The following is a 19,973-nucleotide window of genomic DNA, read 5'->3' as shown; positions in this document are numbered from 1 at the left end:
ATTAAGGTGCGTTTTTCGAGATGTATTTCAGTAGCATTAAAAAAAACAATTTTGTTCAACCATTCTCCATCATGTAAAATATTTTATTTTTACACGACAAAAAACGTTAATAGCGATAAAAGCCTTTGAGGCTCTTGGATAAAAAAAATATAAGAAAAAGAAGAAACAATACTTGGTGTTTTTTTGGAATTCCCGTTTCCACACTCGACATAAGATGCTTAGGGGCCTGTGTTTAATTTGGTGTGTCATACTTTTCATACATCGGTTGCAATACTACAAGATTATATCAAGTAACACTTTTTTCATGTTCCAATTCATTGTTGTGATTTTCAGTTCAGTTATAACTGCTGACTAATATTACTACTGCTACTTCTACAAGTTCTACTGTTGTTGAGTGGTCGGGCACAACCCGACCACTCTCTGTTATTGTTCTGATAAATCTTAATTTTTTTCCGTACGGCACGTTTCCGCGGGTTTTCTCCTAAAACGGTATATGGTATGAACTTGTAACTTTCAACATAAATCGGCGCTCATCCCTAGTGGTGCATATTACTCTGACGTCATGATGACGTCATCGCAATTTACAAGCAATTTTCGTTGAGAAAATGATGATATTCTTTCACCTATAACTCTTGAACAAAACAATCAATTATTTTCCAACCTTGTAATCAGATAGACCATTAATAGATAAATATTTTTTTTGTCTTGTACATTAACTCGCTTGACGTTTACTTCCGGGCCTACCGGAAGGTCAAAGTTAGGTCAATTCAAAACGAAGACTTTAGCCTGAAATCAAAACATAGCAACAATTTTTCCAAACGGTTTACGGTATGATCATAAAACCTTGTGTAAACTTGTACCATGTAACGAAGATTATTTTGTAACGTCATCATGACGTCATCAGATATCAAATTACAAGCGATTTAAGGGCAACTTTTGACAAAATAGTTTGCGTTATATCTTTTAAACTAAATAGAGTATCGTGTTCGTTTTTTTCGTGAGGTTGTAGACTATGCCGTGAGAAACATTTCTTGTTCACGGACACAAAACCGCATGACCTTCACTTCCGGTGTTACCGGAAGTGCAATAAAAACCGAACATAATTCAAAAGCGGAAGCATTTTACTACACACATCAAATTAGGAAAGTGTTTAGTGAGGAATGTCAGACAAATAAAACAGTGTGGTGACGTCATCTTTCGAAAGGGCGCCCCCTAGCGGCAAACAAAATAGTGTATGCTTTCTTTAATTTGAAAACCATCCGTTCAAATTTTACCAAATTGCCCCTTGATATTCTTTGATTTACCACATATAACTTGGCAAGGTTTCAAATTCATGACGTCATCAGACCGGAAGTTACTTCTATGAGAATTTGAAAACGATCATATTTTAAATGTTATTCTATCAATTGATCCATGTCGATCTTAGCCCAAAAAAAGACATCCATTACAATGTTTACCTTTGCTTCCAAATACTGTGTCGTCATCAAACCGGAAGGTGGGTATTATGAATACATACGTTATTTTACTTTACAATGAACATCTCGTTCCGTTTTTGAATAATGACGTCATCAACCAAGAAATAACTTGCATGTGTACATAGAATGCTTATTGAAATTGATCACACCGTTAAATATGTATTTGTTTAATTGAAGATAATAATAATTGATTTTACTGGAAATTATATTATTTCGAAATCCTTTGTTCTTACATAAAAATATTCATAACTTAAAGGAAACATGCAGTGGAAATTCAGCTCGTCTTGTTTTCATGCACATTACTATGTGTTGCAACAATACATACAAGATCTTAATACTTGTTTCCATTGGAAGTGACAAGAAAGTGGTAGTTTTTCAATAATTAGTAAATCCTTTATCAATATATAAGAGGGCTCTATTTTGCTTTTGTCACGCAAGGTACTCCTTGCCAAAGGTGCGTTATGAACAGTACAAAAATTAGTCCTTCAAAATTACCTACAAAAAAACTCGGTGTGTGGTTATCTACGTTAAACTTTGTTAATTTGTTATGCAATGAAGTTGATAATTTTTAAAAGTAGAGAAATCCCAAAAGGTGACTATTGAGTTACATTAGTTAGGCCAACTTGACGCTGATGAACTATTCAGCTGAGCCGGCGTATCATCGAAAGGAGAACGTTGTTGGTTGGTTGTCGGTGGGAAGGCTAGCTTCAACGTTCGGAGGACATGACTTGTATTCTGTTATTGAGTGTTAAGCTTGTAGCAACTTTCCAAATGAAGGAAGGCATCTTGCTAATGTGGCAACAATCTGAGGTGGTTCCGATCCTTGATGACCACTAGCTGATAGAAGGATCATGTTTATTTGGTCTTGCGGAGCAGCAAGCACATGCACATTCTTGTCAATAATGGTTGTAAGACTTGGAGATTGGGTGGGGATCCATGCATCCCTATGACGGTGGGGTTGTCTCTAAGATAGCGACTCCTTTGACTCTTCGGTGAGTTATAGTGAGATGAAGTTGGGAAGTTTGTATAATCATTTTGGTGCGGTACGAGATTGATCAACGTCGCAGTGAATGAGGAGGGCATGCTGATCAATGTTAAACACGAGCCATAGACTGGCCTATTCCCAGGCCCGTAGAATCGCGCATCTCTGCCCCTGCCTGCACCAAAGCACACGGAGCACAGCAGAAGGTGACCAAGATGTCGTTGGTCTGATCTCCTTCGATACTACGCTGCTCTCGAATCTTGCCTCGGACCACGAAGAGCGTGTACCAATTGAGGAAAGGCACAAAGATGGACAGGCCACACAGCAGGCAGTCGTCACCCACAGCCTCGGCATTCTTACCGTGCACGTAGCACGGTACAAACCAGGTTATGCAGCACAACCCAACATTTCCGAAACAGCCACACAGGCCTTGCTGCCACTCGCCCATGACGAATTCTTGATGGTGGAAAACTCACGATAATCTGGTAAGAAACAACTCCAAATTACGCCTTTGGGCTTTCTGGGATAATTTTGATTTCAATCCCTGTTGTATGGATGCTACTATCGCTTGTGCAGATTGCAGAGTGACCGTAAGGTCAGAGCCAAATTCTGCTAAATAACCATCAAAAATCTGTCAGATTTATCAAAAATCTGCCAAATTCCCCAGAATTACTCGAAATACACTATAAACACTTAAAATCTCATGCAGATTGGAAGTATTGCCTTAATTAGGTTCAAATTACATTATAAACAATCTATAGTCACATAGAGATGTTATGAAATTATCGCGTAAATTTCGGGCAAAACGCGGATCCGGCCACCATGGCCACGACGAAGTCCGTTTCCCAGTGAACCTCACTCAGCACCTAGACTAGCCAACATGTGTCATTATGTAAGGGTTTGTTTAAAATGATTGAAGCTTTTTTAAAACAAACGTACCATTTTTTGTTCAAATTTGCTGTTTTTCTGTCAAATAACCATTTTTGCAGAATTCTGTCAGAAATCGGCCAAAAAATACATTCTGTCAAATTTTCTGTCAAACTCGTTTTTTTTTTACAAAAATTCTGTCAAAGTTAGCCGAGAATCGGCTAAAACGGTCACCCGGGCAGATTGGGCGTGTACGCACTCGACAGCCAGGCCAAAATATGGACGTTGGATTTTGAGCATGTTTTCGTTCACACGAGGTACCCGACTAGCTAGGTCGATATCCACTGACTATCAGGTGGATTAGGCCTACGTCAGTGAAGGGTTTTCCCTTCACTGACGTACGCCTAATTGTAGTGCTGAATCTTTTTTAAAAAGATGTAGTCTATACCTTGTCCCTCCCAATATTAACATTTGAAATCATCCGACACAACACTCATACAATATTGGCGATAATTTTTACGACTGTTTATTACGGATGATTTCATTCAATTAAATTTTCTGATTCGCGAACAACTTGGAAATTACTTTCATACACGCCTTCAATGAGAATATTCAAATAATGTGCTTTATTCTCCGCTACACAAATCCTTGGAATTATGCGTAATGAACCAAAAACATTGTCTGTAGCACCAATGACCATAAATTCTAGATGAAAAAGATGAAAGCTAAAAAGGTATTACAATGTATATGTGCCTACATGTAACGTTTGACCTGACAATCAATCCATGCCTGAAGCCACATTCAAAGGTTTCACAATGAAACACGATGCATTGTTTTCACAGTTTTCCTGTAAAGCATTGTACGCTTTAAATATCCTGTATAAAATGTCTAGTGCATGTTGTTACTGAAATGTTGAACGGAAAAACACAAATGAAACTGGTGACATGGTCATGTATACGTGAACAATCAGAGGTGATTGCCGAACAAAAAGTGCACAAGCCAAAATAAATATCCGTACAATAGCACATCTGAGAATCTGGATGCAGATAATTTGACGTACTTTATTAGCTGGCTTACTCTTATTTTCCTCCCAGATCGGAAGAATTTAAAAAACTAATATTGAACTACAGAAACTATTTACGTAAAATGTAACTCAAAATAGGGGAAACAGACAGAGCAAAGTTGTCCTGCCTCGCAAGCAAGCAAGCCCAACTTCAGCCAAGGGAATGGAGGTCATTTCAGCACATCTTGAACATAGCATTTTCCTTAAACACAACCTGATAGGAAGCAACTGCAGCACGTGTATGAGGTGGCATAGTCATCAATGTAAAACATAACCACTACTGCTATACGAGTCTACATCTGGGTATGAGTGAATAAACCCTCATTCACTGATGCTGTCTTTAGGCATGAAGAGATGACATTTTTAAGGTGGTTTTTTTTTTTCAATGCTATCAACTCTTGAAAAAACAAACATCACTTCAACAAAAACTACTGTATTCAAAGTAACCATCCTATTTTATCCACAAACCAATGTTATTTTATCATCATAACTTAGAGAAGCACAATTTTGCCTGGATGAAATTTCTTCGATAATCTCTTATTTAAATATCACTGCCGGTAAAAAAACAAACACTATTCATTTGTGGAGTCTATGAACAATGTTGAAATACTAAATACCTGTAATAGTGGCAGAGTAAAAAATCAGCTCATTTTTAGTGAACGTTTTATTTCCCAGTAGCATTTGTCAGGAAAGTGGGAACAATCCTGGAATCAACAAGTAGTTACAATACAACTTAGCTGCAGAACTGCTAGGATATTATTATGTAAAGGAAGATAAAGTATATGTTCATTTGCAATCAACCTACTGTAAGTCAATAAAAGTAAAACATCAATATTTGAGAAAACAATAAAGTATTTATACATAAAACACAATCGTTTACAACTGTTTCATTTCTGGCTTCATAATATAATAGTGCAGCATTGCCATTGGTAAATTAAAACAATAAAAAGATTCTGCTTTGGTCTTTAGAATTGATATGATATTTACAATAATTTCTTCAGTGTTAACATTACTTGCATTGCTCTTTCTGTGCGCAATGCCCGCCCTACCAATGCTATGCAGCCTGTCATTGGCAGGGGCATATGGCAAATGTTTAAATTCAGCTATAATTACCCATTTCGTACAGTGACAAGTACCTAATGCAACAAACTGACAAATTATTTTATACAATCCTTGATTGTCTTGTTATACCACTTAAGTATCTTGTGGTTCTTATATGCAATATAGAGCCCAAACAGAACTCAAATTTTTTGGGGGAAAGGGCTTTTTGGGGACGGTTTTTCATTATGATCTTGAGAGAATAAGAACTCAACAGTATTTCTTTAGTAAACCTTTTAATATCTTTGCATACATTTGCGCATGTTCCCTGGCTACAGAGCACATCAATTCGAGAGGCAGTCAATCTAAAGCTTGTAGTGGAAAGCTCTGTGAGCAGTAAGCTAGGTACACCTGTCACCACAGGTTCAATTTCTGCTCTAAAGTTTCTCCCGAAAAAAAAACTTTTCGAGTTTATGTCTTTGAAAAAAAAGTCTGCTCTATTTCAGATCAAACGCCAAATGTTTGTTGACTTAAAATAATGCACCGAATGACAGTAGACTTCTGTCATCATCAAAGAGATGCCGACACCATGGACCATAATAGCGGTAGACATTCTGGGTCTGGTTTTTTTTTTTTTTTTTTGCACTAGCAAACTATTGCCTTGAGCACAGCAAGGTGGGTGTTGACAACAACTTAAGTGAATCAATTTAATGGACCGATTCATGTGAGCTCCGCCCCATGGCATTTGGACCAATCACAGCCATGATTAATTCCCAACATGCACACAAGTCTGGCATACATGTGTACGACATGCACAGCTGGAGCATGCATTGGAGAGGCGCACATGCCCATGTGTGCAGTGGGCGGGGCTTAATGTATTGTGCTAGTGTTTGTTGCTAAGAGAACACAGTTACAGAACCCTCCTGACCCTAAGTTTGTCCTGCCAAACAAATTTCCATTTAGCCATCAAAAAAGCTCTCAGTAACAAGCGTTAACTCTCCTGCAATTTGCAATAAGCTTTCTCCACTAATTTTTCACTCCTACATACTTTTGCTCTCTAACAACAAAATAATAAAAAAAGGAAGATTCTGTAAAAACCAAGGCACCAACTTACTTTTAAAAAGCAAGCAGCAGAAGATATGTTTAACAATCTCATCTGATAAATGCATAAAATAAATTTTAAAATCTTAATGGATAGATCATTTACTTACACATGAAAACACAGACAGACCTACCTTTTTACTTTCCCGTGGTACCAAAGCATTAATGTATAATTCACTTTCACAAGTACAATAACTCTTTAGTATTGTGGCATTGTTTGGAGTAGACTCTACCCCTTCTTTAACTGTGATGCTCATGTTGAAAGCAATCAGTAGTGTTGAAAGTTATCAGTTGTACCCAGACAATTAAGATTCTTTACATGTATACAATCCATTACCACAAGTGTTACACTGCATGCACTGAACAAAACCGATAATTATCACTAAATTTGGCTAGTTTTGTTCTTGTAATTGTGAAAACTAGGTAAACATTCGACCCCCCCCCTCCCATCTTCATCAAACAAAATCTTTGCAACAGTGTTTCGCTATAGTGCTAATGATATCGCAATACACTTCAAATATTTGTCTATACTTTTCTCCAACTATCAAACTCTCATTAAATACTTCAGTTTCATATTTCACTTCTTCTTTACAATGATTGCTTCAAATGATGTAGCGCCTTGAGCACCAGTCCTGGTGGATACGTGCGCTTTATAAATATCCACTATTATTATTATTAAATATCATATATTCATAGTTTATTTCCAGTTGTAGAATTATTTCGTTTTCTGTACAATATATTTGGTTTCAAAGTTTTACACACACACACACACACACACATATGTCCAATCAACATCATCTATGGCAGTGAATGCTTGTCTAGTGTCCTGTGCCAATGAGCCTTTTTGAGTTATCGTGACACTATAGGCGGTCGCTTTTTGGTTTGGGTAACTACAAAAGACTTGACCCAAATCAAACAAGGCCCTCCTAGTGTGTCTGCCATATCTCAACTAGGCCAATACTTGTACATACAAGTCTGTCTACAGCCATCAAGCTCATGGCTCATCAAGCCGGCATGTTACAACAGGGTCCATGGCATGATGCAACTGGGTGTATTTCAATTCCCATGACTGGACTACCCATCCATCACAAGTGAAACACCCCCCCCCCCCAGCTAATGCCAGAACCCATTCCAAGTCTTGGTTAAGAGAGGCAAGTGGAGTTAAAGTGGCTTGCCCAAGGACACAGCATATGGCCAACAGGAGGATTTGAATCCCTTACTCTCTGACCACGAGTCACAAAGCCACACCAGCCCCATCACTTGAACACATACACCCAGATGGATTTCGTCTATCAAGACATTTTACAAGAGAATTTGTTTTTGTAACAGCAAGATTAATTGATTAATTAAAAACGTCTTTTATGCTGACCTTTGCTTGTTTTAAACACAAACTAATAACATGTGTTTGGATACCAAACACTCCCTCACTGCTGCGATTGAACTTGGCATGGTTTGAATTTCCACCACAATCCCAACAAGCAACACTCCAGATAAATATACGTATTGTTCAATGGTCTTGGCACAGGACCTAGACTCAGACTTAGTTTCATATCATCAGCTCTTTCATGAGCCAGGCAGTACATCAGCTTCCTACAAACCCTGCTCATGACTCCGACACTAGAGGGCGGCCTTTGCATGTAGGTACAGACACCCACACCATGCACCAGCAACCTCCCGTGACCTTTGCTCATTTCTTGTCCTTCGCTGTCAGTGATTTGACAAGTTCATCATCGTCCGGTAGACTGTGGATTGGTTCCCTCCAGAACGTAAAGGAGCTGTAATCATGAGGGGAGACGAATGCCATGGTTTGCTGACGATGGAGCGAGGGAAAGACATGCTCCACTAGGGCCTGCATCTTGGGGTACCTGATCAGAACAATGACCAAAAACATTTCAGAAAATGAATATTGATGTGAAATGACAAATATAAATTTGAGTTTTAGAAGTCTTCAATGGTGTAGTAATATTGCTAGCTTATTGATCTGCCCGTCATCTCGTTTCTCTCCGTCCACGACACACTGCCAGCGTTGACAGTGATATTCAGTGCAAGTGAGCTTTGTAATTGCTGCCCGTCATCTCGTTTCTCTCCGTCCACGACACACTGCCAGCGTTGACAGTGATATTCAGTGCAAGTGAGCTTTGTAATTGCTGCCCGTCATCTCGTTTCTCTCCGTCCACGACACACTGCCAGCGTTGACAGTGATATTCAGTGCAAGTGAGCTTTGTAATTGCTGCCCGTCATCTCGTTTCTCTCCGTCCACGACACACTGCCAGCGTTGACATTGATATTCAGTGCAAGTGAGCTTTGTAATTGCTGCCCGCCATCTCGTTTCTCTCCGTCCACGACACACTGCCAGCGTTGACAGTGATATTCAGTGCAAGTGAGCTTTGTAATTGCTGCCCGTCATCTCGTTTCTCTCCGTCCACGACACACTGCCAGCGTTGACAGTGATATTCAGTGCAAGTGAGCTTTGTAATTGCTGCCCGTCATCTCGTTTCTCTCCGTCCACGACACACTGCCAGCGTTGACAGTGATATTCAATGCAAGTGAGCTTTGTGCATTATTGCATGTCATGCAATAGCGCCCTCTGTTGGTCAATGCCATTTACTGCTTTGACGCACTGAACAATGCAACACAATTTACCATTCATTTAGGAATACTATGATATGGATTGTTTTGGTCAATGAAGTCATCTAAGACATTCTTTCCACCAGGACAGCTTCAAGTAATGTCAACAACTACATTAACTAATAGTTGCAATAAACATCAGCAAGAGTTTACCACTTAAGCTATCTTAAGCACTATGGCCCATTTTTCTCCACATTTTGACTAGCACAAAAGTATTTTTGCTTGGAACTATCCCGAATTTGTGAAAGTCCAATATCAGGTAGTTAATGTATGACACATTCACATAGCCAGTGTAGGTTTACTTACGAGGATTGGAAGGTATAGGTGTGATCGTGGGTGACTTTCCCCTGTGAATTGATGGTGAAGATCCTGGATACTGGAATGCCTACTGCCCTATAGGCCCAAGTGTCCTGTCAAAAACACACACACAGAACTCCGTATCAGAATTTGTGGTCCTATCATTTCAGTTTCCAAGTTCCAATCACAGTGACTTTCAAACTCTGCAATACAATCATTAAACCTTTCAAGCTTGGCAGTGGGTTCATTTTGAATTTTAGTCAGGGTACACTCAGACAGAATAGTGTAAATTTAACAAATTTTAATTTTTCAAAAATCATATTTGTAAACATTCAACTTATATCTGTGTGATGTAAATATGCTACTCAAAAGTTCAGAATATAATGGAAAGTATAAACTTTGACTGATTTCAATGTATAATTGCAGGAAAGATGATGGTGTGACTTGCTCAAATGTGATTTCAAATGGAGCATTTGACATTGCTACTAAGGCCAAAAAAAAAGTCTCCGGTTTCTGGTATGGAGCTTGCCCAAAAAGTGGTGCGGCGACGCGACTTTTTTTCCTTTTTTTTTTACCTGATTTTTTTGCTTCAAATGTCGGCTGATGACTGCAAATGGTGCCCGACTAAACTTAGTGCAAATATATGGGAGTCCAGAGAGGCCACATCAAGCTTATTCTCGACCATAACCCAACCTAAAAACACGTTAAAATTGTGCAGCAGCAGGATTCCAGTCAAACCAGTGAGTTTGGCGGTTTTGAAACATCATCTTTCATTGAAAAAAAAACTTTTTCATTTTGCCGACGCGCATGGCTACGGCGACGCGCGCGCATACCAGAAACTTTTTTTTTTTGGCCTAATAATCAGAAGTGTGATAAATCACTATAATCAGTTGATTTCAGTTACAGAAATCACTGTAGATGATTTCGTCACTGGACTGGACCCTGCAATCCAGCGGGATTGTAGATGGTGGAGTGTTGGTGAACTATTCAGAGAGTCTAATCCTGTCTCAGTCAAATCTTTGTTCACTCAAGCAAAAATTCATTTGACTGTTTCCTGTAGTAATCTTTGAAGGTAGGTTGTAGATGTAAAACCAAAGATACGTACATTGATTCTGTTACCGAAGCCAGCATAGAAGGGGTTGCAGGGCGTGCTATTCATGCTGGATGGGAATAATGATTGAATGTCCTTCAGACATCGGATCTTAAACTCTTCAGGCTTCTTGATAATCACCTCCCTGCAAAATGGAAGAGCCAAGAAATCAGAGTTGTAATGACTCAAGTCAGTGACTCGACTCGAGTCCAACTCGAGTCACAATTTTTGGTGACTCGACTTGACTCGAGTCCTTAAGGGTAAATGACTCGACTCGACTCGAGTCACTGCGAGCAAATGACTCGACTCGACTCGAGTCCCTCATCAGAAGACTCAACTTGACTCGAGCGAAGGCTAATAAGACTCGAGTCCCAAAAATAAAAGCGCAACTTTGCGGAAAGTATTTGCAATGACTTACGGTGCAAAATTTATGCTCACTTTACTTTGCGAATAGCAGTCATGTACAAATATACAACGTGTCACAGACTCCCATCTCATGGTTCTAGAACGCACAAAATACTATCCAGGAACCAGATTTTTAAACACATTTTCTAATTCGCTGTTTCATCATTGGTTTTGGGCGATTTCTTATAAAGCTCTTGGATTCGAACGCTGGCTAAACTTATGGCCTCCTTTTATAAATTTTGGTATATAGTGATCAAATAATCGGGACTCGAATTGACTTGAGCTAAATATTTGACTCGACTCGACTCGACCTTTTGACCTAATGACTCGACTCGACTTGAGTCACTTCTTTAAAATGACTCGACTCGAGTCACTTCTTTAAAATGACTCGACTCGACTCGAGTCACAAAAATCAGTGACTCGTTACAACTCTGCAAGAAATACACAACAGTTTAACAATCCTACTTGACAAACAACTGAAGCATATAGATTGGGTTATTATGAAGGGCGCAGTGCTCTACACCATCAATACATGCGACTTCATTTAAAGTCTCTAACTTGGCCAAGTGTCGATCACTGAAACAAAAGCACAACTAACATTTCAAATGTACATAATTTCCAAGAATGGCCTCTTCCTCTTTGGAAACACTGTAACCAGTAATCCTGTATACATTTGAATAAGTTTCCAAGTGCTACATAGACCTTAGATGTAACGGTGTTGTACTGTGTATACTGAGTTGCATTGTAAGAATAAGGCAGGAACTATTCAGTGTTGCTGACTAGAGTATGAATTATGTACATGTTGTGATTTCTTTTAAACCATGACTTTTTTTGTTTGATGGAATTTTGAGTCAAGGAGATATTAACTTTAAATTTCGGGTTTTGCCCTAGTCGGTGTATGTTACAAGCACTGTTCTTTTTCTACAAGGCTTGTGATTTTCCATTGCTTATACGTCAGTGAAGAGAAAAATCCAATATTAAGTTTCAAATCATGTTTACATATAAATGGCTATTTGCTGACATCCATGTCTAACATAAAACATGGACCAGAAGTTGAATTTGTCAGTTAAATTCATTTATTTATAACGAGGGCTTAAAAACCCTTAAAATGTTATAGGTGGTCTCAATTTTGTAGATGGAGCTAAAATATAAAAAGTGGTGAACCAAACAATCATTCTACATATTCCCACACAGTTCCAACAATGGTAAACACAGTGTAATGACCTAACCCCTAAGGGCTATTAGATTTCATGAGGCAAAGTAGTTTGCTAGAAATTGAATATTCGCTAAGACTCCAAGCCCATTGATCAGGGGTAACACATTTCATATGAAGCCATCTCACCTATGGAATGCCCGTATGAGTGAGCTAGGATTGAGCAGCAGTGGTCCATCCGGCAGTGCAAATTTATCCTGACAGACGCTTTTGAGAAAGCCTTTGGTATGCCTAGCCTGGCCAATGGCCCTGGAGGATAGGTATAGGACAACGTAACCATTCTTCTGGATTTGAGAGAAGAGTTGAGCGACTCCACCATGGGTCCAATCCTTGCCGAGGACGGGTAAGATCTGGCCAAAGACATCAGACCTGGATGCAGGAGGAAATTGATGAAACAATGTTCAAAGTGATATCAGGTGATAAAGGGAAGGAAAACTATTGAGGAACGGGCACAATATGTTATGGGTTAGCTTTCCTTATTTTGATTCATAATTAACCAGTTTATAACTCAGCAAAGTTGCTCGGTGCAACATTTATTTCATGGGGCTGCTAAATCAGCAGAAAACTAGTCAATAGTCAATAGCAGTATGCCTTTTATGAAATCTAGACAAGGTTTTTTTTTTGGGGGGGGGGTTAAGAAAACAATAGCTTAAAAAAGACAAGTCAGGCCAGTTAAAGCTTGTCCCCAACTACTTGGCCTAAGGGGTCTGAGTGGTCATTCAAGTGATCGTTTTGGGTCAAGGTGTCAGTCAGTCAGTTAGTGACATAGGTACAAAGGGGATTGTTAGCTGCCCCCCTATGCCCAACAAAAAAGCTTTATATCTTCATGAAATGTGCCCCCAAGTGGAAGAAATCATGTCAATTTGGAGTTGCTACATGTCACATTTGAGTTACTACATGTTACATTTGAGTGGCTTCATGTCACATTTGAGTTGCTACATGTTACACTTGAGTTGCTACTTGCAATTGTCACACTTGAGTTGCTACATGTCACACTTGAGTTGCCAGATGTCACATTTGAGTTGCTACATGTCACATTTGAGTTGCTACAGTCACATTTGAGTTGCTACATGTCACATTTGAGTTGCTACATGTTACATTTGAGTTGCCAGATGTCACATTTGAGTTGCTACATGTCACATTTGAGTTGCTACATGTTACATTTGAGTTGCTACTTGCAATTGTCACATTTGAGTTGCTACTTCCACATTTGAGTTGCTACATGTTACATTTGAGTTGCTACATGTCACATTTGAGTTGCTACATGTCACATTTGAGTTGCTACATGTCACATTTGAGTTGCTACATGTTACATTTGAGTTGCTACTTGCAATTGTCACACTTGAGTTGCTACATGTCACATTTGAGTTGCTACTTGCACATTTGGGTTGCTACACGTTACATTTGAGTTGCTCAGCAAAATAGTGTAAGTGAAAGATGACAGCAATAATATCAATGTGAGAACTGGTTGTTCATACCTTGTGATGGTTCCATCAATGTCGGAGATGATGATCTTGCTGTCGTGTTTCCAGAGATATATAGTAGATTCACACGATGTTGTGCCTTGATACCTGGTTGTTACTGAGTACTTGATAACGTTTGGACCAGGCTTCAAATTCAACTTCGCCTGTGAAAAGCAGGCCAAAATTGTGTAAAAATCAATTGAATAAGGCTGAAGACTGGTGTTGTTATGTTGGTTTTGAGGGGTGCTGTCTTCAGAAATGACTGATTGTAGATTTGAATCTACTGTATCCTGAGCATGATGGATTACGACTTAGGTTCTATTGTGACAATATGGCAGCATCGAGCCCTATACTGCCCAGGGAGCAGAGATGGTCTTTGGAATGTCTCATTGGCCCAATGAGCAGGGGTAATAATACTATTGGACCGCAACATAAGAAACTGTATGGTTGATATGTGTACTATACAAGTCCATATTATTCTTGTTATTATTACTAACTTGATGAGATCCAACTCACCAGCTGGTCGGATGACAGCCTGATGGACTTCTTGTAGATGTTACTAGGAGAGCCAGAGATTGTCTGATGGTCTGGTTCTGCAGCTTTCTCACTGGATTCAGTCTCGTCACTCCAATACACAGTGTCATCTCGATGCCTGTAGAATAAGACGGTAGACTTGTAAGTCAAGAATCATAACAGACTAACTGAGACAGAATTAGAATTGACTGCAGCTCAGCAAAACAAACCTTCTTGGTCTTGACTCAGTTTTTTAATTACTTAAGACTTAAACTATACTTCACTGGTTGATCATATAACGAAAGAACATAATAAACGATATAAATATGTGTAAAAATTCAATGTTACTCGAAAAGAAACTGCAAAACAATCTTTTTTTAAGCTAGTTTAATCTCATAAGACATTACTCTTTAAAGGGCCCATGCAATATAGTTTTTTTTAATGCTATCCTTGAAAATGAACCTTTGTGTCCCATTTAACCTCATTTTCAATTTTCGTTTTGCCATTTTGAAGGGTATTTTGGTGTTTTGTGGGTTTTTATGCCAATGCCAATTTCCATATTCATGAGCAAAACTGTGATGTCATTCTGGGCAGAAACCTCAATGTTACAGCTATTTCAGCACTAAAAGTTGCTAGAATTTTGGATATTTTGCTGTGTTAAGTGCGCATGGTGTTTTCTTTATTATTCTTTGTTGTGTAAGTACATGGCAGTGAGTAAGCCTTTCTCACAAATGTTTTCATTGAGCAAATTTTGGCTTCACAATTTGAACAGAAAACCCCTAAACTGAACCGCTTTTTCCTCAAATGACATCACGGCAACAGTGCTCTCAGTTGTCAAGAAAAGCATGGGAATTTTAAAATGTTTCAAGAAGTGCACTTTTTAATGAAATGAACCAATAAGGGATGTCAAATAGTTTTCACACATTTAAGAGGAGTAGAAAGTTGCACAAAATGTGAATCTAAGGACAATTCACTGCATGGACCCTTTAAAAAAACGTCAACTGTACAATTATATATTTTCATATATCACTTATTTGACAGGGAAAGTGTTCCAGTTTAGATTCAAAATTCACTCTCAACTTGCAAGTTTTTGCTACATTGTTTCAAATGTAAATGTAGCAGCATTTTGAATTTAGAAGGATGATTCACCAGGCCTACTGTCACATCGTAACTGCCTCTGTGTTAGTGACTGCTGACATGGTTCAGGCTTAGCCCTAGACTGGCCATGTCATACCCACCTTGATTCCTCTCTATCTTGGGCCACTTCACCGCTGGCTTCACCGTTAGACTCAGACCCCTGTATTTAGAAATATGGACGATGATCAGTAGAAGTAATTAACAGGGTGAAACATCAAGGGGAGTAGTACACAATATCTCCCAACTAAGTCCAGGATAGTAGTCCAAATAATCGGGCAGACGACTATCAAATGTAATTGAGCAAAAGGTCATATCAAAATATCTGGGATAAGTTGCGGGTACGTTTATCTACAACAGACCCATTGAATCCGGCACTAGCGGCAGGATTTTGAACAACATCCACAGAATCGTCCTGCCATGAAGTTCTCAGCATTGTTTACAGCAGATTGGCTTGGCTGCCAATTCCATAAAGTCTGCACTTTGTGCTGGTCCCAGAGGGTCAGCCTAGTGTCCTCTTTGAACCTGACTGACTGACTGTCACTTGTGAGTCAAGCAGTGCTATTGTATAGGATTAACCCGCAGTGTCAACGAATGAATGAGCTAAATCAGGCTCATTGCTCAGGCCACATGCATGAAAAGACTTCCAGTACAGTGAACAGTCATTCTGAATCAATTGAATAGAACTATGTGCACTCTAGGACCACCCTCACTGGGCTTGCCTTGTCTTAACTTGACAGCTTGGATGTAAGTGATTACCAGGTTAAGAGAGAAGATTTAAACAGAACCATTATGTTTTCTAAAGGTATGCACTCTATTTTTCAGCAAAACTGTGTTGAACTGTGTTTTATCCCACTTATCTGATTAGACTGTGGAGGTATCTATGGGCCCCTTCAACGGCTAGAAAAGGCGAGTTGGGGGAGACCTCGACTAGTCCCCGGTGCATCAATTGCGTATTTCGAATGATCCAAAGTTATTGGGAGCGAGGATTAGTCTAGGAGACCATCGCAAGTTAAATTCGAACGTATTCGCGTGCCAACAACGCCTGATGCTCATGCGAAGACACTGTGGCTAATAGCTTTGACACATTCAGGAAGTTGTGCGTACTTCACGTGGGAACCAGTACAGTACAGTACACACACGCTGTGTGTCCCATCCACGGGGCTCTCAAAAGTGGTAAAAACACGCCCTCTTTTGTTGGCGCACGGACCTTATAGACAGAATGAAGTCACAGTTCATGTGAAGCATTCCATGTGAAGCATCGTAATAAAAATTAAGACCACTTTTTCTTGACCACTTGCTGTGTCCTTCTGGGCCAGAGATAACTGAAGCATTTGTTTGTGTGTCTCACCTTTTTGGTTGGTGTTGTCGGTGGTTTGGCAGGGCCCCATAGCCAGGAGGTCAGGCTACGCTTCCCCTTGGGAACTTGGTCTTTCATGAGTGTCGTCACAACAGGCTAAAAAAAAGAGACAATTATTAACATCCTTATCCTTATTGATGGGCTTAATCACAAATAATTGCAAAGCCAAGAATGCTATGAAATAATTTCAAATGTGTGTCAGAATTTAGCCAAAGAACACCTAAAAATTACATTATGCTAATAACTGACAATTAAAAACATTCATTTTTGCAAATTTCAGTGGGAGGACAGAAGCTTAGTGAAGCAGGTAAAAAGATACGCATGAGGCACCTAGTAGAAAATAGTTATGGAAATGTTTTCCGGTATTAACTGCCTTCCCAAAAAACTTTGACATGACATGTAGCAGCCGTGTTGTTGCGAATGCCTAAGCGTCGCCGTTGTTAAACAAAGTTAATCCAATTACGCACTTGGACGCTACTATCAGAGCAGTGAAATTCATGCACCCCAAAAAAACATGGCCTTCTGTACGTTGTGTTTCTCAGAAAATATGCTCAGTATGATTGAAATGGTAAATTATAACGGAAGAAGAAATTCTAAACTTCATGTCAGCGAAAAAAATTGGCGTCATCGATGCCAAAACGTCAATTCTGGTTACTGGTAAAGCTGACCTTCAAGTCTGGAAGAAATCATTCGAAAACGTCCCCAAATCTATGTATTTATCTCAATTTCTAGGAATCCCCTCAAGTTGTTATTTCACGAGTAGTTGAACACTTATATCATCTAAGTATATTCCGACTTTCAGCTTAATCTGTTGTTGCAAACACTTGTGTTACACTTGCACTAAATCCAAGGTAAATTTCGAAGAGGATTTTTTGCCAACCAAATTAACTCACTTGCATGGTTTCCAATTTCAATGAAAAGTACTGAACATATCAAAACGATTTTTAGCACATATTTGGATCATTATAGGGGAAACAAACCCTGAAAGTTGAACATGTTGAATGAAGATACGGTCTTCCAAACGGGAGAAATTAATTTTTAAAGATTTCGCCCGCCTGGGTGAACATGTCTGTGTGAGGAGATTTAAATGTTCCAAAGGAAAGTTCTCATATCGATATGTGTAGTATTTTAAGCTACGCAGAAATATCTATCATATCTTTTTCCTGAAAATATTCTCCCCTCCTAAAAATGGTAGTTTATGCCTGTCTCTGTACCTCAGGGAGGGGTCTACGGAATGCAAGGTAGGAGATGATGACAGGTCCTGCTGCTTGCCAATTGTAGTACTTGGCATCGAGTCTGACTACAAGGTTAGGGTTGGAGAGAAGTCCTGGAGACTTGCAGAACTCATCATACGTCACTAGGTGCTTCATAAAGACATCTGAAAAGAATTTTTATTTCAAAACAAGCTTGATACGAGCTTGATAAACACTTTCAAGATTGATCAGTACTTATTGTATTTTTGTTTGTTGGGGGTCATAGTGCCAAAACTTAGCTCTTAGCAATGACTAACATTTATGGTCCCTAGACTCTCCTTTATTTCCCCAACCTTGCCCAAAAAGTTTTAATGGGCTCCATGCGCAAACAGAGAGGGCATTTATTTACCACATTCCAGAGCCCAGTGGACGGCACACACTGCGTGTGCGTACTGGTTTGCGCGCGTATGGCGCAAAGTATGCACGACTTATTTTATTCTGAATGTACACAAAGCCATAGCATCTTCGTGTGAGTGTCAGGCGTCGTCGGCAATGCCTTCAAATGTCACTGAAAGGGGGTACTTGTGCAGGGAGCCCATAGATACCTGTGCCTTCCTGGTGTCTATTTATGTTGTGTAGTAATCATGGTAAGTGTCCCTTAACACAATGTGTTAAGTGTCTGAATATTTATGGGATGGAGTAAATGTCAATATTGGAGGAAAGAGGTGCTTTTTTGGACAAGCAAAATCAAAGCCCTATACCCAAACCTCATGAGTTGTTGTCTCTACTCTCTACTCACCGTGGGGTACACTGTCATCTTCCTCTTTCAGCCCACCACAGAGTGACATCTGAAGTTCCATGGAAGACTCACTGAAATAGAATCCAATCAAAGGTGGTGAGTAGGGTAACAATCTACATCAGAATCCCTGACCCTTGCAACTTCCTCAACTAAGACTCTACCTAAATTTGCTTTAACATCATGTAAGGCTGTATCTGAACTGAATGGTTATGACTTTTGTCAAGTTTAAAGGCATGTAGAAATATTGGTAATTACCCAGAAACGAAACTACTGATTTAACGAGGAAAAACCTTGTTCAAAGTGACAAAGGATTGGTATCATATACCCTGTGAAATTATTCTGCTTGAAATGGTATCGTTAGGAAGAAAACAATCAATGACTTTTAACTCTCATTCATAAATACCTCAGACAGTTTAGCCATTCCTATTGGTCAAGAGCCCGTCACGTGGCCGGTATTAAGCGGATGATAAAGACATGGCTAGCTGGTCTTAAACACTTTTCCAGTGTCACAATAAAATGTGGACTCCTAAAAATCCAGTGCCTCTTATCGTTTCATTGGTTGAACATTCACAATCCTCACGTAGGCATGCGCAACACTACCAGGGAGTTAGAATTTTATAGTTCTAAATTCAAAACGCAACGCGCCAGGTGCGTTCTGCGTGACATCGCGCAGAACATGTTACGCGCGCGTCAATCTCCATAAAAGGGTTGTTTACATCTTACTCGCCAGCTGAACACTCCATTATTTTGCAAGAGGGATGTTTCAAAAAGCATAAAGTGAATTTGTTGAACAAAATCGGGATGTTTTGAACGAATTATAGATTTTTTTTTACCGAAAAGGTATTTATGAATGGGAATAAATATGTACTCCGTCGGTATTTATCACTCTGTTTAATACCACTTAGAGTCTGGGTGCTGATAATTACCCTCGCCTCCGGCTCGGGTAATTATCAGCACCCAGACTCTAAGTGGTATTAAACAGAGTGATAAAAACCTCCGGAGCACACATTTATTCCCTTAATAACGCCCCTTGATGTTACCACTAACACATAAATTCCAAAACTCTCACAGTTACCTGCTATCATCCTGGTAAGCCACACCTCCAGACACCTCCTCCACTGTGTTAGGAGACTGTGGAAGGGATGACCCAAGATCAGAAGACTTGTCCTCATCACGGAGTTCATCTATCCTATTGGAACGCTCAGCCCTGACCAAAAAAACCCACGTTTCAATTAGACAGTTAATGAGCAGATAGCCTCTTTTAAGTTTTGCGTTCAGAACTGAAACAGTCTGCGTCACACAAAACTTAACTGAAACAGCGCTGACCATTTGCAAGAGATGGAAGGTCAGGA

The 19,973-nt window shown here is 39.4% G+C and overlaps 2 protein-coding genes across 5 annotated transcripts in view; both read right to left on the bottom strand.

The window, feature by feature from the left end:
• Positions 1-1,785: 1,785 nt before the first annotated feature.
• On the bottom strand, positions 1,786-3,036 carry LOC119724502 (protein PLANT CADMIUM RESISTANCE 3-like). The gene has a single exon (XM_038195588.1). The coding sequence runs from the start codon at positions 2,903-2,905 to the stop codon at positions 2,570-2,572; it is 336 nt and encodes a 111-aa protein (XP_038051516.1). The 5' UTR covers positions 2,906-3,036; the 3' UTR covers positions 1,786-2,569.
• Positions 3,037-3,834: 798 nt separating this feature from the next.
• The window catches only part of LOC119724495 (phosphatidate phosphatase LPIN2-like), a 28,865-nt gene continuing 12,726 nt past the window's right edge, over positions 3,835-19,973 (bottom strand). For all 4 annotated transcript variants that reach the window (XM_038195576.1, XM_038195577.1, XM_038195574.1 and 1 more), the window contains 11 exons: positions 19,697-19,828; positions 18,622-18,692; positions 17,844-18,007; positions 16,621-16,725; positions 15,374-15,432; positions 14,139-14,274; positions 13,638-13,786; positions 12,289-12,528; positions 10,557-10,686; positions 9,461-9,564; positions 3,835-8,391 (listed from right to left, as the gene is read on the bottom strand). In XM_038195576.1, coding sequence (XP_038051504.1) covers positions 8,214-8,391; positions 9,461-9,564; positions 10,557-10,686; positions 12,289-12,528; positions 13,638-13,786; positions 14,139-14,274; positions 15,374-15,432; positions 16,621-16,725; positions 17,844-18,007; positions 18,622-18,692; positions 19,697-19,828 — 1,468 coding nt within the window. In that variant the 3' untranslated portion in view covers positions 3,835-8,213. The remainder of the gene's footprint in view (positions 8,392-9,460; positions 9,565-10,556; positions 10,687-12,288; positions 12,529-13,637; positions 13,787-14,138; positions 14,275-15,373; positions 15,433-16,620; positions 16,726-17,843; positions 18,008-18,621; positions 18,693-19,696; positions 19,829-19,973) is intronic.

The sequence above is a fragment of the Patiria miniata genome, unplaced genomic scaffold, assembly GCF_015706575.1.
Source record: "Patiria miniata isolate m_02_andy unplaced genomic scaffold, ASM1570657v1 HiC_scaffold_18, whole genome shotgun sequence".
In the NCBI taxonomy this organism is placed as follows: Eukaryota; Metazoa; Echinodermata; class Asteroidea; order Valvatida; family Asterinidae; genus Patiria; species Patiria miniata.
Note: the sequence above shows the minus strand (reverse complement) of the source record. Positions and strands in the feature narration are given on the sequence as shown.

What these genes read in the sequence shown, in the direction of transcription:
- LOC119724502 (XM_038195588.1), bottom strand. Translation starts at nt 2,905, where the DNA reads ATGGGCGAGTGGCAGCAAGGCCTGTGTGGCTGTTTCGGAAATGTTGGG.